The 24,110-nt window shown below is 42.2% G+C and overlaps 3 protein-coding genes across 3 annotated transcripts; 2 read left to right on the top strand and 1 right to left on the bottom strand.

Moving 5' to 3' along the window:
• Positions 1-777: 777 nt before the first annotated feature.
• On the top strand, positions 778-5,395 carry ap5b1 (adaptor related protein complex 5 subunit beta 1). Its single transcript, XM_005934512.3, has 3 exons — positions 778-1,090; positions 1,449-2,243; positions 3,376-5,395. Exons 1-3 carry the CDS (start codon positions 953-955, stop codon positions 5,272-5,274), a joined length of 2,832 nt encoding a protein of 943 aa, XP_005934574.1. The 5' UTR covers positions 778-952; the 3' UTR covers positions 5,275-5,395.
• A 62-nt stretch (positions 5,396-5,457) lies between these two features.
• On the bottom strand, positions 5,458-9,054 carry cunh1orf50 (chromosome unknown C1orf50 homolog). The gene is made up of 5 exons (XM_005934514.3): positions 8,876-9,054; positions 7,891-8,006; positions 7,706-7,792; positions 7,496-7,627; positions 5,458-6,694 (listed from the first exon to the last, which is right to left on the bottom strand). The coding sequence occupies exons 1-5, from the start codon at positions 8,922-8,924 to the stop codon at positions 6,509-6,511; spliced, it is 570 nt and encodes a 189-aa protein (XP_005934576.1). The 5' UTR covers positions 8,925-9,054; the 3' UTR covers positions 5,458-6,508.
• A 1,269-nt stretch (positions 9,055-10,323) lies between these two features.
• p3h1 (prolyl 3-hydroxylase 1) lies at positions 10,324-23,665 on the top strand. Its single transcript, XM_005934511.3, has 15 exons — positions 10,324-10,908; positions 14,040-14,192; positions 14,624-14,813; positions 14,971-15,102; positions 16,427-16,566; positions 17,365-17,454; positions 17,561-17,613; positions 17,709-17,836; positions 17,927-18,054; positions 18,194-18,289; positions 19,189-19,339; positions 20,298-20,415; positions 20,553-20,628; positions 22,208-22,348; positions 23,097-23,665. Exons 1-15 carry the CDS (start codon positions 10,444-10,446, stop codon positions 23,565-23,567), a joined length of 2,532 nt encoding a protein of 843 aa, XP_005934573.1. The 5' UTR covers positions 10,324-10,443; the 3' UTR covers positions 23,568-23,665.
• Positions 23,666-24,110: the final 445 nt, after the last annotated feature.

Raw genomic sequence — 24,110 nt, 5'->3', positions numbered from 1 at the left:
TCAGTCGGGAGATCTGATTGGTTATCGTCACTTCTTCTGTTGTGAGTAAAATATTACTTCATGTACTGGCGCCATCTAGCGCTTAAACCAAGTGAATGTTTTGATTCGGGTGACAATTAAGAAAATTAAACAGTAGCAAATTTACAACTATAATAATAATAATAATGATAATAATGATAATAATAATAATAACAATGATATAACAACAACAACAACAACAACAATAATAATAATAATAATAATTATTATTATTATTATTATTATTATTATTATTATTATTATTATTATTATTATTATTTTATGAGTATTTATATGATGAGTTCCTTCAGAAAAATACAACAACAAAAAACAAACAAAGATACAAACAAGAACCCTGTAGTTAAGATGTTGTCAATGTGGTGGTGAGACTAAAATTTAAAAGTTTCCCTCGCTGTTTTATGCTCGGGTTTTTCATATGAAAAATGAAATCTCACTTTATTACACAGAATCATGACATGCTAAATTTTTTAATGAGGACCATGCTGTTTCCTGAGCTTCTGATGCACTTCTGACTTTCAAGGAACTGAGGCACTGAGCTTAGTTGACTGGGATTCTACATTCAGTGGCTGTGTCCTAATTCAAGGGTAGGAAATTCAGGGGTAGGGTGGATCCTTCGAAGCATGCTACCCCTAAATTTGGACACAGCCACTCGCTCTTTAGAGATATGCCTTGGTTTTAAAAGTTTTTCTTTGGATATATCCTCCAAAGCAGCAGGGGGCGGTAAATATAGCACTGCAAGTATTAAATGTGCGCGTGACACAATACGGAAACGGCAGCTATCAACAGTGGATGCTGTATGTTTGCGAAGCCTGGTTTCTTTAATTCTCAAAGACAACTTTGCTAGCAGCGGATTTCAGTAACAGTTCCTGAAATGATAACTTGCAAGCCGATAAAGTTTTGGATTTGAGAGACAATGGCGGCGAACTGGGCCGAGAGGATTTCTGCTTTCTCCCGCAGACCGTCCGGCTTCCTCTCCGGGACCACCGCGGAGGCTTTCCTGGCGGAGTTGCTCCGCGAGCTCCGCGATGACAGAGCCACTTACAGCGTTAAGGTAAATATAGTGAACAGAAAGCGTCGGTATTGTGTCAGCTGGCAAACATGTACAGTGCAGTGTGTCATATTCATTGTCTGTTCCCTTATTTCGCTCTGGGACGTGTGTACCTTAGCCACTGACACTAAATTAGCCGTGTTTGACTCTCTACATTCGCAAGACAGCAACGAGCAAACTGTGTTGTTTGGTAGCTATGGGATACGGAGAAGTTTGAAAATGTAAAGCAGTAACATATATGTGACTGTACTTACAGACTTGCTGTTTTTTAAGGATTTGTGGCAGTAACCTGGCGGAAGGCCAGGCAAGCTAATGTTTTTGTGTGCAGTGTTCTTATCTTCTATGTGTTTCCCACACGCAGATCCTCCTGCTATCGCCGCTGTGTGAGCACCCCACCCTGGTGTGTTGTTCGGACTCTGTGGGTGAGGAGACAGCCCTGGAGCTCATGTCAGTATTCGCCCAGTGTCCTCCTAAGTCTGTCCAGTTTCGTTGTCACCTCCTCCTGGCTCTCACCTCCGTCCTCATCTGCACTTCCTGTGTGAAGAGCCACTCCCGTGCATCTCTAGACTTTCTGGATGTGCTCCTTCAAATAGCCCAGGACACCAGCGACATCCATACGGATGGCAGCCAGCGTCCTCTTCGGGCAATAGCCTGCGAGTGCCTGCGGGAACTGGAAGCCTGCTGCCCCAGCCTCCTCTCCCAGCGCCTTGAGCTCTTGGGTGGGCTCTGGCAGCAGGAAACATCGAGGCTCCACCAGGCTTACGCGGAGCTTTACACTCTGGTGTTAAGAAATGCCATCTATCAGCTCACCCAGGAAACAGGAGCTGGTGCTGAGCACCTTAAAGCCCTTCTGGGAGGGAACACATCAGCTGCATGGGAAGCAGACCAGGAGTCAGGCCTGGCAAGCAGCAAGGACTCAGCCATACTGTCTTCTCTCATCCTGGGACCCATGGGTACAGTACCAACTCTGCACACCGGCCCTGACTGTAAGGAGCTGCGATCAGTCCTCTCCACCCTCCTGGATGAGTCCTACCTGCTCACTCCTCTGTGTCAGGCTACACTATTACATAGACTGACAGAGGTGGTTGCCATGGTGCCTGGAGTCCCTCCAGCTATATTCAGGACTCACCTGCTGCGGCTCCTGGGCACCAGTGAGGTTTGTGTTACATGGAATGAATTGAAGGGGGAGGGGAATCAGTAAAGGATGAAGTGCTGTGATTCCTTAAAGCAGGAAATTAGTTGGCGTTTTTGCACTTCTAGTTCCTTGTTTATAATCTGACTGGGTTTTTGGTTAGATGGCTGAAAGTGTGTGGTTAAGTCTTTCAGCATTTGCATGTCTTGTTCTACAAGATAAAATATGTTGGTGTCTGTCCTCAACTTTGAAGGTACCGTCAGTCAATTTTAAAGTTATTTAATAGGGGGGAAAAAGAATATTATACTCATCAATATATATTGATTAGTGTGTAATTACATCTTCCAACAATTTGATGAGGAAACCACCCTGATCCCACGCCATATTTTGAATAAATCAAGTTTTGCCTGTTTGCCTAGAGACCAGTCACATACGTAAGACGTCAAAGGCAGAGGAGAAGAGAAGTAGTAGTTGTTTGCATGTTGTGGAGGAACATTTCAATTTATTCCTGCACCTTCAGACTCATTATATGAAGCGCCTTACATGTTTTATCGTCAGAGAAGGGGTCCCCTCCAGCAAAGACACAGAAAACACAACACAAAGCGACAAAACCACCACTATCATAATGAAACGACACCCTCTTTCTCCTCGCCTCGAGCCTCATGTTCTGAATTGAAGTCATTTACATTTTATGACCTAATTTATTTCCAAGTGTTACTATTCATATATGTTAATATATAGTGTATACAAAAATGTGCTTTTTACACAAACACCACATAACGCCAGCCTGTCGCGGCCGTTATGGGACACAGCTTATATTTCATGGTTTTGATCTCTCTTGACTAAAACGTGTTCTACAGCAGCCACCGTAATGAGATTACATACTTGAATTAAAGGTTAAGAAAACAGAACTGAGGTGCGTGGAATATCCACAGGCCCCATTGTGTGGAGTAATGGGCTATTGTTAAAAGAAGACATTTTTCTGTTTCAGTCTGATCGTTTCAATTCAAAACATGATTTATTCTAAAAACTTGTTATTGATTACTGCCAAATATGTGTTTTCTGTTTTTCTTTTTAATAAAACAAATTGTCTTTCCCTTTGGTAAGTTTTGGGATGTGATCAGTCTGATTGTTTTGGTGTTTTTCATGCCGTCAGGTGAGCCTCCTTCATGTCACTCTGCTGCTGAAGTGTGCCTTCACAGACAGCCTGTTCAGCTCTGAAGACGAAGCCTTCATCCTCAAACGGCTAGTGGTGCTCTCCCAGCACCTGCTCCTGAGCACGCCTGAGAAACTCTTCTACATGGACTGCATCCTGCACTTCCCGGAGAACCGGCCCATCAGCTGCGGCGACGGTGACGAGACCCTCCCTGTGCTCCTCACGCCGCAGCTCGCTTCAGCTCTGGTCCCCACCGTGTTTAATGACAGCGCCACCCTGCTCGCCCGGTTCAACATGCTATCCCTGGTGTACCTGGAGGAGGGGGAGGAAGGCCAGGGAGGCCAAGGGCTGGCCTACCTCTATGAGCACCTGAACTCGCTGCTGAGCATGGTGGAGAACGGGTGTGGCAGAGAGCTCGTCGTCACCTTCTTCAGAGCGGCCTTCCTTTTCCTGTATTATTTCTGCCACGTGGAGCGTTACTCCAACGACCTGACCAAACAGCTGTGTCAGCTCTACCTCAACCACACCAAGCTGGCTCCACATTTCATCAACCTGGCTGACCAGACCCAGGACAGACTGTCTGAGTCCAGCTGGTCTGTGGGGCTCCTCAAAGCTCTGCAGAGGGTCATTACTGAGGCACCGCTAACCCAGCTTACCTCACACGACCTCAGCCGGCACCTCAAGATGCTGGCCCGAGTGGCGGAGGAAGGAGAGATCATCCAGCAAAGCACCCTCACCTTCCTCTCCAGCATCATCACTCCCTCGTCATCCTCGTTGTGCACAGGTGGTGATTGGTGTCTGGGAAACGAAATCCTCAGGGTCTGCCGCCATCTGCTCGTCCACCCAAGTCTGGACTCGCTGCTCACTCCTCTGGCTGACGTTCTGCAGCTCCTCGTCTGTCACTACGCAGACATGGAGATCCAGGACCACGCCCGTCTCTACTACACTCTCCTGACCACACTGTCAAGGGAGAAGCTGGCTGGGGTGTTGGCACAGGGCATGGAAGAGGGAGGGCGTCAGGACAAAAAGCAGTCACTGTCCTGCCTCATAGGTGAGGGGCTGACGAGCACACTGACCATCCAGCAGACAGAGAGAGCTGTATTCAGGCTGATCGAGGCCCCTCCTGAGCCACGAGCAGGAGACATAAATTCAAATGAAGTACAGAAAGGCCCGGAGGAGGCGAGCGCATCGATGGAGGCCTACAGAGATCAATTCAGTGACTCCAGCTTTGCTTCAGAGATCACCTTACAGTACCAGCTGGTCCACATCAACTCGCATGACTCTCACTTCGATCAACTCTTTAGCATCCGCCTTCACTTCAGCCTCACAGACCATCACTACGAGGAGCTGGGCGACATCAGCGTCCCATGTCTTCTCAGAGAGAGGCCGTCGGCCATAGTTCAGCTAACACTGAAGCCCAGGAAGCCTTACCCTACCAGCCTCCACGCCAGCGCCATCTTCACCTCTCCAGATGGCCATACATGGCACACCACCCTACCTGACATCCATGTGGCTTTCCAGCAAACTTTCCTGCCTCTGCCTGTCCCCTCAAACTGGGGACCAGGCGGCACACTGAGCGTGTTCGAGGGTTTGTGGGACGAAATCTGCTCAGAGAGCGGAGACAGTGCTATGAGCCTATTCTGCTGCCAGTTGAAGGAAGCAGCTCTAAATACACTGGTGGAAAAGCACTTCCTCCCCTTCCTCATATCAGACGCGTCACATAAAGAAGAATTCAAAGTGCTCTTCTTCCTCCCACCACGCTCTCACATCCTGCTGAAGGTAAGCTCAGAGGAGGACGCCGTGCACTTCAACATTGCCACGGATAACTGGGAGCTTCTGTCTCATATTAACTCTTACCTTCTAAAAATTACATCATTACAGGAAGACACGCTCAGCTGACTGTGATGGACAATATTTTAAAAATAGAAATGCACTTTTAACATCCATATTTTTCAAAGTAAGATGTAAATGGGACTGACTGGGGACCGTTGATTTAAAATGAAGAAATTGCACTTTGATTTTGTTGATATGCAATTAAACAAACATGAAATGACAGTTTCTTTTCTGGAGACAAAAAAAATCTCATCTTTACACTTTTATTTTATTTTTAAGAAAAGCCAATTTATAACTTACGAGTGTGCAAACTCATCAACCAGATAATTAACCATTGTTGCCCTCACTTCTGTACCAGTAATGCAATTGTTTATATTAACAGTGGCCATATTTGATTACTGTACAGTGATGTTAAACAGTAAAGTAATCATTAGGAACATCCCGAACCCTGCCATGTATTAGCCACTGGTCTAAATATTGGTAGTGGTCTTCTCTCTTTTGGCTGAAAAGCTAGAAAAAATAAATACACCGGAGAAACATGCTTCAACCACAAGTGTTGACATTGTAGTTTGTCCACTAGAGGGCACTGATGGAAATGCCACAGGGATGACAACCAGCTGACTCGTCCAGTCAGACCATAAACAAGTTGTCACATTAACCTAGTCCTCACTCATAAATAACTACACATAGCACATTTGAAAAAAATATTGGCTTTTTTAAATCACCATATATCAATATTGTCTTACAGTTGGGCTTTAATCAAGAGCCCAAGTTTCAAGAATACAGCTGGATAAGGTGCCTTGTTTCACCACTAATGGTGCTAAAAAGCTAAACCTTTTGGAGTGGTTCAGTTTTTTCTTAAACTCTATGCTAACCTAGAATTCTGCTGAAAAATTGCAGACTGATGCTGTACTAACATGAGACGCAGAAGTACAATTCCTTTTGGTGAGAAAAGACTGGATGTCAGCTTCTTGTGTTTTTGGATGAGCTCTGTGGTGCAGCTTTATATCTGATCCTTGTGCTGAAGGTTGGTGGAATATTCTGCTACACGAGTTCTAATAAATGCTCTTATACAGTAAAAGTGTCCAGACAAAGTCTATCAGAGATTTTCACTTTTAGAAAAGATTTGTGTGTGTGTACAAACATAAACTTAACAAGTTGTGTCCTTAAGGCAACATGAGAAAGTCGGTGAAGCTTTTGTGACTGACACGAGCAGTTCTGGAATCCTTTAAGACTAGCGTTAGCATCTGGCTCATGTCCTTGAAAAGCCCAGTGTGTACAAGTTGGAGCAGTCTGTTCTTTATTCAGTGAGGCCTCTGAAGTTGGGTCCTGCGTACGTAGGTAAGGCTGTCTGCTGGCTGACGAGTTTGTCCATGACGGCAAGCTCCGCGTCTCTCTTCTCCACCTCGTCAAAGGGGGTCCACGACATGTCGTGTTGAAGTTTGAATGCACCAAGAAATGGGTGAGGGGAGCTTGGACCCCATTCCTGTGGAGGAGAGGAGAGGACTGTCATAATAAATAGAATATGTTTTGAGATCAAAAATCCACCATGAAGGAAACTCTCTTCATTTAGTTTGCTAACGTTCAGCACATCAAAGTCTGCAATACCGACAGCTTTTCTTTATGTTTGTAAAACGATTTCACGTAAATACAAACTGCAGTCCAGTGAGGTGAAGTAACAGAAAAGCTCTGATCACGATTCTGTTAGATTCACTTTTTTTTTTTGTTTTAGTCCTGTTGTCATTTATTAGCCACATGCTGCTTTACACATAATGATTTCTAGTTTCGGGTTACAGTTTATTGGTGTAACGCTGGTATCAGATCAGTATTTGGTACGGACAGAAATCAGGAGCTAAGGAATCGAATAAGAAAGAAAAAGAGTAGCATTGGCGGTATCTCTAATTCACAAACAAACAAAAAACGTAGGAGTTTTATCCAAATTGGATAAAATTCTAAAAAGCTTATCCTGCTACATTTTTTTTTAACAAATGTTTTACATTTACAATTGAAAAGGTTAATCTTCTTAAAACCAGTTTGTGCTTCCAAAACCATCCACAGCTGCAGCGTAACCAGCCACATCCAACCTGAGCAACCTGATCATCTGATTTATCAGCTCCCTTCTGGCTGCACGACCTTTGAACACTAACACACAGACGTGCAGCGTCACGTTGAGTATTCACGTGTGTGATGTAACAGCTGCTGTACTGGAGTTTTGTAGCTGCTGTACTGGAGTTTTGTAACTGCTGTCAGTCTGGGCTGACATAACATGAACAAGGCTGGTGCCTACCATAGGCGAGAGGATGGAGAAGTATTTCTGTCCCGATGGCCTCTGATAGAGGTAGTAGATGTTGCCTGGCTTTTTCACAATGTTACAAGCAGCGTGGTGCAGTTCAGAGTCTCTTTTGGCTTCTTCCAAAGCCTAGCAGAGAAGCAAAGATGTTGCCTTTAGATCAGAGCAACGTGACCATGCAGCTCATCTAGCGTGCACGGCTCTTACCTTCCTCGCCTGCTCCTGCAGGTATCTGATCTGGTCTGCAATGACTGTCAGTTTGTTGCAGGCATTGGCTTTTACAAACTCATCTCCCTGGGGGGGAAAACAAAACACATATTCAGATATAACACATATTCATTATGAGAATAACCTGAAAGTAAAAAATAACAAAAACTGAGTCCAATCCACACCTTCTGGACTTGCTCTGCAAGAGCAACCAGATTCATGGGGTCTCCAACTCTGTTGGTCTGGTAGGAACTAACTAGTTCCAGCCCACTGGGAGCACTGCTGCTCTCAACCAGAGTCACTGCAAAAAAATAAAATAAAAATGAAAAACTAAATAGTAGATTGTTTCTTAAATATGGTGCTGCCTTCACAGCACATTTGAAAATCTGCTAAATAAAGAATTCATTGTTTTTTGTTTTGTTTTTTCCAGCATAGCTTACACACTTTATGTAAACACATGTAGCCAATATATCTATTGTAAATTAGTATTTACTACCTAAACGTTTCATATATATATATATATATATATATATATACACACATACATACATATATACATATGTGTGTGTGTGTGTTAGTGACTGTATATGTATCGGGGGAAACTTGGGCTTCAGTCTTACTGATATATCACATTTTCTCCTCCCTAATAATGATGACTGGTATTACAGAAGTTCATAGAAAAATAATAATTATCAACATTTCAGAATTGCAGTACCTTTAAGATGAAACGACCTTTGTCTCAGCACATTTATTACAACTTTCTAACGTCTAAAGTTTTAAACTCCATGTAGAGACGGGGTTAACCTGCTGGGAGCAGCTTCTATACGAAAAGCTACAGGAGTCCTACCTCTGAACACTTCCTCACATGTGACACAATAATGTTATTAAAACACTAACACCAAATTATTTTACATGCACACGGTCCCCCGCCTCGCTGTTGGGCTCACGCAGCATTTCAGTAACCACGCAGACTGCACTGGTTACGCATGTAATGTAACTCTAGAAAATGCTAACCCACACGCTCAGCATGAACTTGAGTGTCTAGTTGCGAGTACAGTTCAGCTTTTACTTAAACAGAGGGTCAGCTCGTGTGACAGTGCGTACAGTCAGATAACCGAGAAAAAGGATTCACATGAGATTTTTGATCAAGTAAGTGTGTACATGTGTTACCTGTTGTGGTTTTCTCGGGCTGGTTAGGCAGGCTGACCGTCCTGTCCATGTCGTCTTCCTTGAAGTTTTACTATAAACTCCTCTCTCGAGTAATATCAGTAATCACAACCTATCTGTAGGCTGTCCACTTGCCTGTTTTGCAACCAACTCGTTTTCAACTAAAAATACTGTAGGGATCACTGGGTCCTAATCTCCGCCCCGTTCTGCTCAAAATAGTTGTCCATATTTATGCCTTTTAAAAATACATTTAATTATACAGTTAATTTTAGCTTACTAGTGATTATGAATTTGTTTTGTTTTATTATAATTATGTATTGGGATTAATAATGATATAAACTTTTATATTCTGTATTTCGTACTTCACTACATTTACGCTTGTTCTTTCAGGCTCTCAAATAGCAGGTCGACACGAGACAGAGCATTTAAACATGAAGATATGTCAATGTTAAGAAATATACGAAGTTGTATAATACACATAAAACGGAAGCTGTGCTCCACTTTTGACTGAGTCAGATTGCACTTAAAAGCTCCTAGCTAAAGCTCACATTAAAGCTGACACTTTCACTAAAAGATGTATTTTTATTGGTTTCGCTCGATCTTCCTCGCGCATACTACGTTCCCCATAATACATTGCGTGCTTAGTTTAATTTTTTTGGTAAGTGAACAATTTTTTGGTAAGTTTTTTCTATTGTGACAAAATTTAAATCCTCTGTTTTGTCTTTATTATTTTACTATTTGCGCAAAGTTATAAATGAGCACAACAAAAATAAAATTACACATCGTTTGCAGGATTCGATGATATTCTTTGACCAGCTTAAAGCGGTGGAACAGCGATCTTGATTAAATAGAAGAATGTTAAGCTTTACAATATACTGTGACACATTTCAGATGTACTGCCCATCATGCTGTTTGGGAATTCTCTTCCAACATCCAGCATCACAGCAGTACAACTTCATTAACAGCTTCAGTCAGACACGTTGAAAACTTTTAAAAAGTACACTTTTAGGCCATTGACGGGCTCTATCAGTGGCCTATAATACGAGTTTCTCCACAGACTTCAGGTTTCTTTGGGTGCCGTGTCTTCTCCTTGCCTCACCAGAACCTCACTGCTGTGTTCCTACGCACCAACAGCTGTATTTGGGAACCTGTGAAAGTGTGAATGAGGACAATTCCAAACAGATCCATCAGTGGAAAAAAGCAAACAGTTAAAAGTACAGTTTTCATTGGTTAGTTGCCTTTTCTCGGACTTTTGTCAATAAACTTTCATGCATTTTAACCAGACCTTTTCAGAAATCTGTGTCATTTTGTGTTTATTCAACTAGTGAAAATATTTTGCTCTGAAGCACTAAATCAACTCGTATCATGTTGCATACGGCTGATGCGTATGCATATGCATAAGGATGAAGGGTGAGGGGGTGTTGCCGAGGGGGGATCCGCCGCTCAAATCCCACCTCCAGTCAAGCTCCTGGTGGAGAAAGGAGTAGTAACAATTCTCTCTGCGTACTGGCTCGTCGTCGGCCACAGGTCCAGGCTCAGGTCCCGCTGCAGAGCCCTGACACTTTGCCACCATGGAGCTCCGTTATGCGCTCACATTCCTCTGTGTTGTCGTGGTGCCTGCGTGCACATCGGACACTGAAGTGAGCAGCCACTTTGTTTTGGAGCCTTATGATTTCCTCTTCGACACGGCGGTGGAAGCTTACTATAAGGGGGACTGGTTATCGGTGATTCTGAACATGGAGAAGGCTCTCAAAAACAAAGCCACTTTGCGCAAAGTTAAAGCTCAGTGCCGCCAGAGCTGCGCCAACCAGACCGCTTTCGGCGAGCCTTTGGCCGGGTTGGGAGTTCCCATACCGGGGACCGGCTCTGTGGAGGACCTGGGCTTCTTCCAGAAATTCCTGAAGCGGGCCGACTGTGTGAACTCCTGCGAAACTGAGAAAGTCGGCGCACCAAGTTTGCATCTCGTCAGCGAGGAAATAGAGCTGGAGTTCAAGAAGAGGAGCCCATATAATTACCTACAAGTGGCGTATTTTAAGGTAGAAGAGGATGGTGGCAGCTACAGTGTAGCCTGTCTCTCACTGCACACACACGCTCGCTTTGCTCTAGGCGAGCTAGAACAGTAAAAACTTTAGCACTGATTCTTTTTTAGCCTGTAAGTTAGAGCTGATGTGGAGCACATTACTGTTTTGCCCCAACCCCCCAAAACCAAGACAACCATGCCACGTCTTAAGGTGGAGTCAGCTTCTGCGGGGTGTGACGTTAGGACGTGAAATTGAGCGATTTAAAGGCCTAAAATTTTATTTTCAAAAGCTCCTGCTGGCAAACTACAAACGCTTCATCTGTGAAATAAGTAGGGACTAGCAATTATTTATTTTATTAATTTTTTTGTAGACTTAAATTCGTTTTTAACAAGATATTTTTCCAACTAAGCAATTTAGGGGGCGTAAAGATGAATGGGTTAGTGTGAAAATAAGGATTTATTTTCTGCTCTGATGAAAATATTTTCTATGAAACTCTGTGTGACATGGCAGAGGTGTGCGGGACAAACGTCAAACAGGAAGTTGGCCCCTAAAAGCTCAGGCTGAAGAAAATGTTAAAGTTAGTTTTTATCAAAAAGTCATAGAGCTGTCATAACTCATACAGTACTGTGCAAAAGTCTCAAGCCACGACTCATTTCTTCTCATTAGCTATTTTAGGGGGATATCTGTGTGTGCAGGTGACTATTACTGTGCATAATTATTAGGCAACTTAACAAAAAACAAATATATACCCATTTCAATTATTTATTTTTACCAGTGAAACCAATATAACATCTCCACATTCACAAATATACATTTCTGACATTCAAAAACAAATCAGCGACCAATATAGCCACCTTTCTTTGCAAGGACACTCAAAAGCCTGCCATCCATGGATTCTGTCAGTGTTTTGATCTGTTCACCATCAACATTGCGTGCAGCAGCAACCACAGCCTCCCAGACACTGTTCAGAGAGGTGTACTGTTTTCCCTCCTTGTAAATCTCACATTTGATGATGGACCACAGGTTCTCAATGGGGTTCAGATCAGGTGAACAAGGAGGCCATGTCATTAGTTTTTCTTCTTTTATACCCTTTCTTGCCAGCCACGCTGTGGAGTACTTGGACGCGTGTGATGGAGCATTGTCCTGCATGAAAATCATGTTTTTCTTGAAGGATGCAGACTTCTTCCTGTACCACTGCTTGAAGAAGGTGTCTTCCAGGAACTGGCAGTAGGACTGGGAGTTGAGCTTGACTCCATCCTCAACCCGAAAAGGCCCCACAAGCTCATCTTTGATGATACCAGCCCAAACCAGTACTCCACCTCCACCTTGCTGGCGTCTGAGTCGGACTGGAGCTCTCTGCCCTTTACCAATCCAGCCACGGGCCCATCCATCTGGCCCATCAAGACTCACTCTCATTTCATCAGTCCATAAAACCTTAGAAAAACCAGTCTTGAGATATTTCTTGGCCCAGTCTTGACGTTTCAGCTTGTGTGTCTTGTTCAGTGGTGGTCGTCTTTCAGCCTTTCTTACCTTGGCCATGTCTCTGAGTATTGCACACCTTGTGCTTTTGGGCACTCCAGTGATGTTGCAGCTCTGAAATATGGCCAAACTGGTGGCAAGTGGCATCTTGGCAGCTGCACGCTTGACTTTTCTCAGTTCATGGGCAGTTATTTTGCGCCTTGGTTTTTCCACACGCTTCTTGCGACCCTGTTGACTATTTTGAATGAAACGCTTGATTGTTCGATGATCACGCTTCAGAAGCTTTGCAATTTTGAGACTGCTGCATCCCTCTGCAAGATATCTCACTATTTTTGACTTTTCTGAGCCTGTCAAGTCCTTCTTTTGACCCATTTTGCCAAAGGAAAGGACGTTGCCTAATAATTATGCACACCTGATATAGGGTGTTGATGTCATTAGACCACACCCCTTCTCATTACAGAGATGCACATCACCTAATATGCTTAATTGGTAGTAGGCTTTCGAGCATATACAGCTTGGAGTAAGACAACATGCATGAAGAGGATGATGTGGACAAAATACTCATTTGCCTAATAATTCTGCACTCCCTGTATTGCTTAAAACCACTTCAAAAAAGCCTCATAAAGAAATGAGGGATTGCTCAGGACTATTGCACAGTGCTGTATTATGCTTACCTATGAGTATGATGTACCACTGCAGGAAAACCAGAAAAAATGGCTTACTGTTTTCAAGTTCGGTTGTTTTTAGGATGTTGTTAGGTTGTTAGACTATTTTGTGACCCACTAAATCCACACAACTGCAACTTGGGCAGTTCAGTCTGGCCTTACATTAGTACGATTCACTTACTTGTGATTTCATTGTAATATATATTCTGAACTTTTGAAATATTTTAAAATCTGAGAAATACGACTGGTACTATATTGCTTTACTACTCTCAGCAATCAAAGCCCTTTCCTACTAAAAGTCTCAGTCTCTGTTTATACAAGGATATTTTTCCTATGCCTAAATACTTTTAACCTACCATGATCAAAGTTACACTGTGATGGATGCATCGGGGGAAACCTGGGCTTCAGTCTTGCCAAAAAATCTTTTAAGTCTTTCTACCTACTGAGCTGCCTAAACGTTAGCGTTTCAGATAGTAAAGAGTAAACTGAAATCCACCCCAGAAAATGTAAAGATAACAGTTTGGCCCTTATGGGTTACCAGACCAAAAATGTGTACATTTAAAATGATATTGCATCAAAAATCATTTATAGCAGATTAATTACCCCCAAAATAAAAGTGAGTGAAAGTTGACAGACACAGTCTGAAGTACCTGTACAAAAACATACAATAAGAACGATTAAACATAAATATGTAACATAATTAGTTAAAATAATAGCCTGTGTACATTACTGACGTCTCAATATGAGTATGTCAGGATCAATATTGGCTGGTGTATATAGTTAGCTAACATTTGGAAAGTAAAGAGCAACTACTGGGCTTATTGCACCAAAACAAAGGTAAAATCAGAGTAGATTAAATGTATTCCACTACTACATTAACTAACTGTTAATGTATCTGTGCCTACATGAGATATTTTGATACCAAGTTAGCTTGCACGAGTTTTCCAGTTGAATTAAATAGAATAGAAAATAAGCTTGTGTATGTGTTTTTCTTCCTTTCAGATCAATAAGCTGGCCAAAGCAGTAGCAGCTGCCAACACGTTTTTCCTGGCCAACCCAGATCACATGGAGATGAGACAGAATCTGGACTACTACAGGATGATGGCAGGAGTACAGGAGGACGACTTCAAAGATCTGGAGGCCAGGCCACACATGGTGAAAGCAAAATCCGTCTTTGATAATGCTGTTATGTTCTTGTAGCCTCATCCTCTGCTGATTGTCTATAATTCATCTACAGTTTATTTTTATTGACATTTCATTAGTTTGGTCAGTTAAGTCAAATTAAGGAACAGTCAGACGATCCCCTGTGAACTAGCACTTGGTGACAACGAGAAGGAAGAACTCTCTTTTAACAGGAAGTGGCTTCCAGCAGGACCAGGCTCAGGGAGAGAAGGCAATCTATCATAATCAGCTGGAGGGGAAAACAGAAGAGAAGGAAGGAGGGCATTTTTCTTTACATGTTGCCACATGATGCAGTCTCTAACGATGATTCAAGCAGAAAGATTTAAACTCCTTTGTCTGCCTGACTGACCTTGAACAGATGAAGCTGACTGTTGCAGTAGTTGTGATGTGCCCTCTCTCTTCAGGCCCAGTTTCTGCTGGGAAAGAGCTCCTACAGTGACGACTCCTTCATCCTGGCGGCTGAACACTTTGAATCAGCCGTAGATGAGTACTTCATAGCTGATAAGGAGTGCAGAGTTCTGTGTGAGGGTGCCTACAACTATGATGGATACAACTACATGGAGTACAGTGCAGACCTGTTCCAGAGTATGAGTGGTGAGGCAGCATATCCTTTGCTTGTGAGCACTAAAGATTCCAACAGAGCTGAGAATTTGATGTGAAGCTGCATGCAAGGGAGACATTTGTATGGCAAATATGAAAAATAGGCTGCATGTGCTATAAATACTTGTATAAATGTGTCTGTGTCCCTCAGACCACTACCTGCAGGTGCTGAGCTGTAAGCAGCACTGTGCTGTGGAGCTGGCCTTAACTGCTGGCAGAGACAAGCCCTTTGAGGACTTCCTGCCTTCACACTTCAACTACCTGCAGTTCTCCTACTACAACAGTGAGTTTCACAGTGCTTTCTATAAGTCAGGTGTGCCTGTATCCACTGTCCTTAGCAACAATGCAGAAAAGAAGTCTAAACACAGAAATGAACAGCTATGGCCTCATATACACGGATCATCTGTTTGACGACTTTAATAGCAAAAACACAGACCTGCACCTAACATGAACGAGATTACCTCTTAAATAAGCCAAATATTATATGATAATAGATCAGCATTTATTGCTGGACTCTGAATGGAAGTAATTCATGTGAATTTCTTTGTATTTAGTTTTCAATTGATTTGCAGTTTTTGCCCATTTGTTACAGTTGATCACAGATTAAAAGATTATCGCACATAATTGTCAACATTGACAGTGGAGTGATTGCTGTTTAATCATTGTCTTTATGCACCAAACTTGCTTTGCAGAGCCCAATTCACTGCAACTAATTGCAATAATTCTGGTCATGCCACATTTTTTAAAACTGTTCTGTGTGACTGTAGACTTAAAGAGCTTTTTGGTACATATGTTAAATACTTTAACTATTTATATAGTAAATAAAAAAGAGAAAATTCTCTTGTACTGCATGTATTTATAATGTATTTCTTCAAAATTAACCAAAAGAATTGCAGCGTTTTATGTAAAATTTCATATTATTATATTTTACTTCTCCCTAGTGGCAGCCTTTAAAAGAGCAATATGAAAAACAACCCTGTCCTGTAAGAGTTTAGGCTCTTAACCTCTGAACTGCCGCAGGTTTCTTCCTGTTAAAGGAGAGTTTTTCCTTCTCTCTGTCACCAAAGTCCTTTCTCTGTTTTTATTGTAGGGTCTACCTTACAATATAAAGCACCTTGAGGCGACTGTTGTTGTATAAATAAAACTGAATTGAATTGAATGACCAGGTGACCACTGACCAGTCTCAGCATAAGACCAGGTTTTGTTTTAGCCACCTGCCAAAGAGGCAAATATTCTGAAACTATAAGATGTCATGTTAATCATTTTACATTGTTTTGTTTTGTTATAAGTTCTTCCATGTGGTTGTTCCAAACTTAGCATACTAACTTCATATAGCAGTAACACAATGAAGGTCTTTAAAATATTTTTATACTTTTATTTTTAAATTTTTCACACTTTCTTCATAATTTGATTTCATTTTTTGAATGTTTAACAACAAGTTTAAGCTAAAATTCTTCCGTGCTGTAACTTTAGAGTCCCCTGTAGGTACAGGATGTTTGTTATGAAATAGTCACTGGTGTTTAAGAACAAGGATATATGCTGTAAATCCAATAACATCCTTTTTGTTCACATCCATGATTCCATGGATTTTTGTCTTTTCTTTCCAGGTGAGAAGTACGAGAAGGCCATAGAGTGTGCTAAGACCTACCTGCTGTTCCACCCTGAGGATGAGGTGATGAACCAGAACCTGAACTATTACTCTGCCATGCTGGGCGAGGACAAAGCAGCAGCCATATCAGCCCGACAGGTACAGTTACACTGTGTTTAACAGAGGCTTTCAACCTCTACTTCAACCTCACCGTGAGTGCAGTTATTCTTAGCAGTGTGTTATCTTAATCCTTAGTGATCAGCAGTAAATTAGCCTGAACAAAGTGTGGTGGCAGAAAAATGGTCTTCATCAGCACTCACGTGTACTCAGGGGCACATTAAAAAAAGGCTCTGGTGGTGATCTAAGCACATAACTGTTTGCTGATTCTTAAAAAAGATTTGAGCTGCCCTGGGCCCTAAAAATCCACATAACACACTATTTAAAGTGGGTTATTATGGTTATCCATCACTACTAATGACTAAGTGATTATTTCCCAGGTGGAGGTTGCTGGCCTGTGGCCTGTGTTTTAGAATATAAAGGCTCCAAAGGTAGATGCAGGTGTATTATTACACTGTTGTCCAGACCTCTGTATCCACAGCCTGACGGTGTGTATGCACCATGAGAGCAGAGCTGCATGAGCTCAAACACACTGCAACCTAAGAAAACACCCTCAAATCAAAAAATGCTACAAAAGCACAGGAGATAAAACAGAAGCTGAACAAGCACAACACAGATTTGCTCTCTGAATGCATACATCACCACTAACATGCGTCCGTCAGAATCACTGTAAAAAAAAAGCCAGACCAATTTGTTCCTACTAAAATAAAGGAGAAGACAGCTCCAACTGGAGCTAAGGAACCAGAGATATAACGACGGTCTTTATAGCGCAGGCTTTGTGATTGTTGAATGTGATTTTAGGAGCTATGTTACAGGCTGCTGCTGACTTGTAATCCCTAGGTGGTGAAACAGTACATTCAGCAGTCGCTCCTGGAGAAAGAGCTCCTCTACTTTGGTTATGAAGCCTTTGGAATCACTTTTGTAGATCCGGTAAGTGTATAACTCATTTTACATCTCACCACATTCTGCACTACTTATGAAGTGCTGGGATATAAATAAATGTGATCTTCGAATTCTCTGTTATTTTTGCTTAAAGGACTCGTGGACTCCCGACGATGTCATGCCTAAGAAACTGAGAGAGAAACAGAAGTAAGACTAAGAGCACCGCCACACGTGTGCAGGTCGAGCATGAAGGTGCACTTAAAGTCAGTGTTGTTATCTGCGTGTGTGTTGCTGTGTCTCAGGGCTGAGAGAGAGACTGCAGCGAGGATCACAGAGGAGATAGGAAACCTGATGAAGGAGATTGAGAATCTGGTTGAGGAAAAGAAGAAGGATTCTTCAGAAATGACCAAGATGATAGTGCCACAGGAAGGTGAATGTTTCAGAGAACCAGGGTATAAAATGTCAGTCTTGTACAACCAGTCTTTATCCTCACGTCTTTAACTGTGACCTTATCTTGTAGATGGCGCTCTGCTGTACAGTGACATCAAGGTGACCATGACATCCAAGCAGCTGAATGGCTCCCAGCGGGTTTTGCTGGACGGTGTGATCACAGATGAGGAGTGCAGGGAGCTGCACCGTCTCTCCAATGTGAGTAGCCCCAAGGAATAAAGTTCAGTCCGTGTCAGCAAAGATTTCCTCACATCACCTGCATTCTGATCGTGTCGCGTATGTATGTTTTTCAGCTCGGCTGTTATAGGAGTTGCTTAATGTTGCATTTATTTCACAGACAGCTGCTCTAAAAGGCGATGGCTATAGAGGACGACCATCCCCACATTCCCCCAGCGAGCTGTACCAGGGAGTCACCGTCCTGAAGGCTGTCAAGGTCTATAAAGCAGAAAAATTCCAAATAAGAGATGCCAACACAAGCACAAACGTTTACCTTTAATCATAGCTAGGGGAAAGATCAAAGCTAGTTCTTTATGTGGAAACAGAAAATACGTTTTTTAGTCTAACAGCAGACTTTTTCCACATTTCAGCAACAAAACAACAGAACATGCAGCATATAGCTTATGTGCTCGAGTTGGCGGATGAGAATAAACATGTTTGCAGCAGGTTAATCTAGAGGCTCACCTGTAAATGTAACCTGATGCTTATTGCTTCCAGCTGTTTGAGGTAATTAAATAGTTGCAGCTTCGTAGGATCCAAAACGACACGTGTGACTCAGCACGTCAGTTATTGTCTACACAGAGAGGAACGATCACTTAGAACCTGACAGTATATCACTTTTCCACGACATAATGCAGTCCTGTGAAAAACTGTGTTGATTCAGTAGCTTGTAGAATTATATTTAGCAACAATAACTTGAAGTAATTGTTTGATGTATTATTTTATCAGCATCTCACATGATTGTGGAGGAATTTTGACCGACTCTTCTTTGTAGTATTGCTTCAGTTGATTGAGGTTTGCAGGCATTCGTTTATTCACAGCATGGAGCAATCATCACCCCTTCACCACCGTGCTTGACACTTGTACGATGTGCTTGTGCTGATAGCCAGTGTTTGGTTTTCTCCCAACATGTCGCTGGGAATTCTAGCCAAAGATCTCCACTTTGGTCTTGTCTGTCCAAAGAACCTGAAGCTTTGCAAACCTAAGACGTGTTCTCTTTAGAGGGAAGATGCTCTTTCCTGGAACACTTTTGTATTTATAGTTCTATATAAAAACAGACTCAACATTGTTTTCCTCCTTGTCCCAGCTTTTACATGGTTTTTCCGCTTCTCACAGCTTGGCCAGGAGGGGAAGGTCCCTCTGAAGAGCGCTCGTCTGTTCTTTGACCTCAGTGAGAAAGTGAGGAAGGTCTTAGAGTCCTACTTCCGTCTGGACACTCCACTCTATTTCACATACTCCCACCTGGTCTGTCGCTCTGCCATCGATGGTAAGCTAACCACTGACACTGTGTCATTTTTTCCCCATCCTGATTTTGTGTCTAGGAGTTGGTTCAGACATGACTCCCAAATGATCTCGTTTATCTGTTAGATCTGCTAGGACATGCCCGTCCTGCCCCACGTTACAATATAAATGTCATTGTAGACCATTGTTAGGTGGTTGCCAAGTAACGTGATGCCATTGTAACATATCGTATATCTAATAATAGTTGATTTTTGTCAATATAAACTAGATGTTACTGTTGTGAAATAAAAATCCTACGATGGTTAGACAGGTAGATGGCAGTTGGTTGGTGGTTGCTAGGCAACATGGTAACATCATAATGTGTTACATAGATAACAACCTTCAGGGGTCTAAGATGTACCTGTGCCATGTGTTTGGTTGCTCAGCTCCTCATCGTAGAGCTGGCAGACAGACAAACAGAGATTTAGTGTATTACTTCAAAGTCCTGGACTGAAGAAGTCACTGGATGAGTGACGAAATGTTTCTCCCACTGAAAATGCTACATCCAGATGAACAGAAACCTTTTGGGATTTTCCTTACTTAGGTGAATGTGCATGCATCAAGACATAAAATCAGCAGACTGCAGCACCAGTGGCAGGAAGAAAAACGCATGTTTGTTTGATTTTTATTTTTTTCTTGCTGTCTACCCAGCATGCAGATAACTTTGTAGAGAAGAACCTTAGAACACAAGTAAAATTCAGTTTTATTTATGTAACACAAAATCACAATAACAGTTGCCTCCCGGTGCTTGCAACAAAATTGTAACTGTGATGTAATAACTGAAGTTAGTACAGTCAAATATACTGAATTCAGTACCATTTTGGTCTCCACTACCTCTGACAATAAATACACAAAGAAACACATTTAGCTGTTGAATTCTCAGCTAGCTTTGTTTTTGGGCCCAAATTTCTCCAAATGTTCTCTCTGTGCTCCTGTTTGTTCAGAGAAGCAGGACGACCGTAAGGACATGAGTCACCCTGTCCACGTCGACAACTGTGTGCTGGTTTCTGAGGTCAACGAGTGTGTAAAGGAACCTCCTGCATACACTTACAGAGACTACAGGTATGGTTACACACACACACACACACACACACACACACACACACACACACACACACACACACGCACTTAAAATTCTGTCTACACAACCCACCCTGATGACAAGGACCGGCTGACCTCCTGGTGTCTCACTCCTGCAGTGCCATCCTTTATTTGAATGAGGACTTTGAAGGAGGAGAGTTCATTTTCACAGAGCTTGATGCCAAAACAGTGACGGTAAATATATATCTGATGTTTTTTCCTTTCTTTTTTAAAACTGTAAAGTTTTCTTTCAGACTGCTTTAGCTGCCTCCAAATGTTTTTATTTATTTGTTTTTTGATTTGTTAATGCTAAGTTAAGTTAATGGTTAGCAAGCAGCATCCATAAACTGTGTGCATATCTGCAATTTAGTGCTGAATAAAACACTAGTAAAACAAACTCTGACTGGAGTTTAATAACTGGCTATGGATGGAAAAAAATCACCCCAGTCAGAGTTGTTTCAATCATTCTCTACTGCTTATCCTTATCCTGTCTCTAACCCTATCCTAGATGGGGAAACTATCCATAGGGATCAAACATGTGTTTGTCCCAGGCTGTAAATGTGCTTTAACTGTAAGCTTGTGCTGTGTTTCCATAAGGAGTAAAAGTCCCACAAATAACTCTTTATGCCCGGAGCAAAGCCAAGCCATGAAGTCCAAGGAACTCTCTGTAGACCTTTGGAAAGGGTAAAGTGTTGGGTGGTCTCAGTTTTTGTGAGATTTAAAAGTTTGGGACCACTTGGACTCTTTATAGAGTTGGCAGTCCGGCTGTATTTTGCTAATGGCATTTAAATCTTAAAGCTATCACGATTCCTTGTGATGGGATTGTCTCTCGCTGTTACGGAAAATGACAGTGGGCTGAAGTGAGGAGGGATGCTGTAAAACAAAAAGATGTCCTTTAAGAAAACCTCACAATGAAAAGTCTCGCACATTTAATAAAAGTATGAAATTGTCTAAAATTCAGTTTGGATGGGTCACCACGGGAATTTCAGCACATAATCTTGCTATTTTCTTCCCTCTACACTATTTTAGATTTGCCTGGTTGTTTTGGCTTTTCTATAGTTTGTGTAAACATGGTAATAGGATTCTAATTAGATTCATTAGCTTTATTAACAGTTGCACCTAAAAATACAAAAATCCCTGATGCATAGGACCGGCAAGTGGTTAATTTAGACCTATAATTACCTGTGAAAATGGCATATACGAGACAATTACAAGGCCTTTCACATTAATAAACACATCTGGATCATGTAGGATGCACATTTTGAACTCACGTTAATGTGCTTACTTTTAAGGAGCACTTGATGTGCACGTCCTTTGCAAATTTAGTGTTAAATTTGATGTAAAGTGGTTTAAATATGCACTTAAAAACACTGACATTATCTATTGCTCTAACTATAGACACCTGAAGTTGCTCTAGAAGGCAGAGATCAGAGAATGTGGTCAGAGTTTACTTTTCAGCACTTTAATGACCCTAATCAAATAGTCATGACAGCACTGGAGTTGCTTCACGGCAGATGTTTGACTTTCTTTAAGGGGCCCAACTAAAAGGCAGGAATTAAACCCTGTGGAACACCTGCACAGAGATCTAAACTGTTCATTTTAATGAGGTTCCTGTTATAGATTATTAAGTGTACATGTGGACAAACTGCTAAGTTTATCCACAGGGTTTGACTGACAGAGTCTGAATACTTTTTAAAGCCACTGTGCATTTAACAAAAATGCATTTTTAACCACATCGATGTTGATTGTGTTGCGTGGTGTGTGTCTTCTCAAGGCGGAGGTGCATCCAAAGTGTGGTCGCGTGGTCGGTTTTGGAGCAGGGAAAGAAAACCCCCACGGTGTCAAAGCTGTCACCCGGGGTCAGAGGTGTGCTGTTGCTCTGTGGTTCACCTTGGATCCTGCTCACGAGGAAAAGGTAAGGAAAACCACTGTAACCAGATGTGAGCATGCATAGGCTTTAGGTTTGGGTCTGTGTGTAATCCTTTTAAACAATAACTTCTTCCAAAATGGAGAAAGATGGGTCAGGATTTAGCATGAATTGTTCAAATGATCCTTTTTTCTAACACCTTGAATTCAGTTCAGTTCCATTTTTTTATATAGTGCCAAATCTCAACAACAGTTACCCCCAGGGACTTTATATTGTAAGGTAAAGACTCTACAATAATACAGAGAAAATAGAGAAAACCCCAACAATCAGATGACCCCTATGGGCAAGCACTCTGGCAACAGTGGGAAGGAAAAACTCCCTTTTAACAGGAAGAAACCTCCAGCAGAACCAGGCTCAGGGAGGGGCGGGGCCATCTGCTGCGACCGGTTGGGGTGAGAGAAGGAAGACAGGACAAAGACATGCTGTGGAAGAGAGCCAGAGATTAATAATAACTAATGATTAAATGTAGAATGATGTATGAACACATAGGGAGTTAAAAGTGAGTGAAGAAGAACTACGTAGTGCATCAGACTATTTCCACAAAGTTATAAAGACAGCCTAAGTTGAAAACAGTGCACACAGTCAGTTATTGCTGTGCAGAAATATGAAACTCAGCTCTAGATAATGATGTTGTGTTTTCTGACTGCCAGCACAACTTCAAAGAAAATTTGTGATTCATACCTGTTCCTTGTTTCATTTTGCAGTCTCCCAAACATTTTCTTTTTTTGTCCCATAGGAAAGAATCCAGGCTCAGGATTTGCTGAAGATGTTTTCTACACCAGTGGATGCAGAGTTCAGTAAAAATGAGGCCATGGAAACTGAGTCTCAACCCAAAGCTCCCGCACAGGCTGACCAGGAGGCAGCCAGAAAAAAAGAAGTAGGAGAGCAGAAGCTCAAGCTGAACACGTCGGGCGATGCACAAACTGACCTGCTGAAGGATGCGGGGGAGGCGAAAACAGCCAGTAAAGGAACCACTAAAACCAAAGCTGCACCTAAAACAAAGCCTAAAGCTGGAGATCAAACGAAGGCAAAGACGACAGGCAAAGTTAAAGCTGCTGCTGCAAAAGATGGAAAACAGACAGCAAAAACAAAAGCAAAGCAGGGTGATAAACAGAAAACAAAACCAGCTGCAAAAAAGACAGTAAAAGCAGTTAAGAAGGACTCCACCTCAGCACCAGACTCTCAGAGCAACAAGGATGAATTGTGATCAAACAACACGTGCCTCTGTTTTCATGTGGGGCCAGCTACTGTCTACAAGATCTTCTCTGTGGGTGGTTAAATAAAAAGCTGTGTTACAAAATGTCATTTTTCTTTAAATACATTCATTATTTTGGATGTCACTTAAATTGTTCACTATTTATGTGGTATGTGGTTGCTGACAATCTGCCCTCTGATTCCTTTTGCCCTGTGACAGCTGTGATAGGCTCCAGCACCCTGTGACCCTGAAGTAGATAAGCAGAGGAAATACATTGATGGACAATCTTCACATGTGCCCACAATCACTCTCTAAACATGTGTATTTGGCCCTAGCTCTGAATCGTCTCACTTTAAACACCCATGTCTCTCTGTTTTACTTGACTGGTGATGTCATGATATGAAACCTGGCATAGGTGCGAAAAACCTTCATATCAACTGCTCAAATAATAAGTGATGTTTACAATATATGCTTGTTGCAGTACTCCGGACAGACACTGGATGGCAGCACAGACGCATTCTTGAGTAATTTGACGCTCACTAAGTGTACACTGAG

Source organism: Haplochromis burtoni, unplaced genomic scaffold, assembly GCF_018398535.1.
Source record: "Haplochromis burtoni strain Fernald_Lab_line unplaced genomic scaffold, NCSU_Asbu1 Contig_186, whole genome shotgun sequence".
NCBI lineage: Eukaryota > Metazoa > Chordata > Actinopteri > Cichliformes > Cichlidae > Haplochromis > Haplochromis burtoni.
Note: the sequence above shows the minus strand (reverse complement) of the source record. Positions and strands in the feature narration are given on the sequence as shown.

Coding starts and splice junctions, on each gene's coding strand:
- ap5b1 (XM_005934512.3), top strand. CDS start 953: ATGGCGGCGAACTGGGCCGAGAGGATTTCTGCTTTCTCCCGCAGACCG. Junction 1,091..1,448: donor GAGCCACTTACAGCGTTAAG/GTAAATATAGTG, acceptor TCCCACACGCAG/ATCCTCCTGCTATCGCCGCT. Junction 2,244..3,375: donor GGCTCCTGGGCACCAGTGAG/GTTTGTGTTACA, acceptor TCATGCCGTCAG/GTGAGCCTCCTTCATGTCAC.
- cunh1orf50 (XM_005934514.3), bottom strand. CDS start 8,924: ATGGACAGGACGGTCAGCCTGCCTAACCAGCCCGAGAAAACCACAACA. Junction 7,793..7,890: donor TTGCAGAGCAAGTCCAGAAG/GTGTGGATTGGA, acceptor TTTCCCCCCCAG/GGAGATGAGTTTGTAAAAGC. Junction 7,628..7,705: donor TGCAGGAGCAGGCGAGGAAG/GTAAGAGCCGTG, acceptor CTTCTCTGCTAG/GCTTTGGAAGAAGCCAAAAG.
- p3h1 (XM_005934511.3), top strand. CDS start 10,444: ATGGAGCTCCGTTATGCGCTCACATTCCTCTGTGTTGTCGTGGTGCCT. Junction 17,455..17,560: donor GAATCACTTTTGTAGATCCG/GTAAGTGTATAA, acceptor TTTTGCTTAAAG/GACTCGTGGACTCCCGACGA. Junction 22,349..23,096: donor ATCCTGCTCACGAGGAAAAG/GTAAGGAAAACC, acceptor TTTGTCCCATAG/GAAAGAATCCAGGCTCAGGA.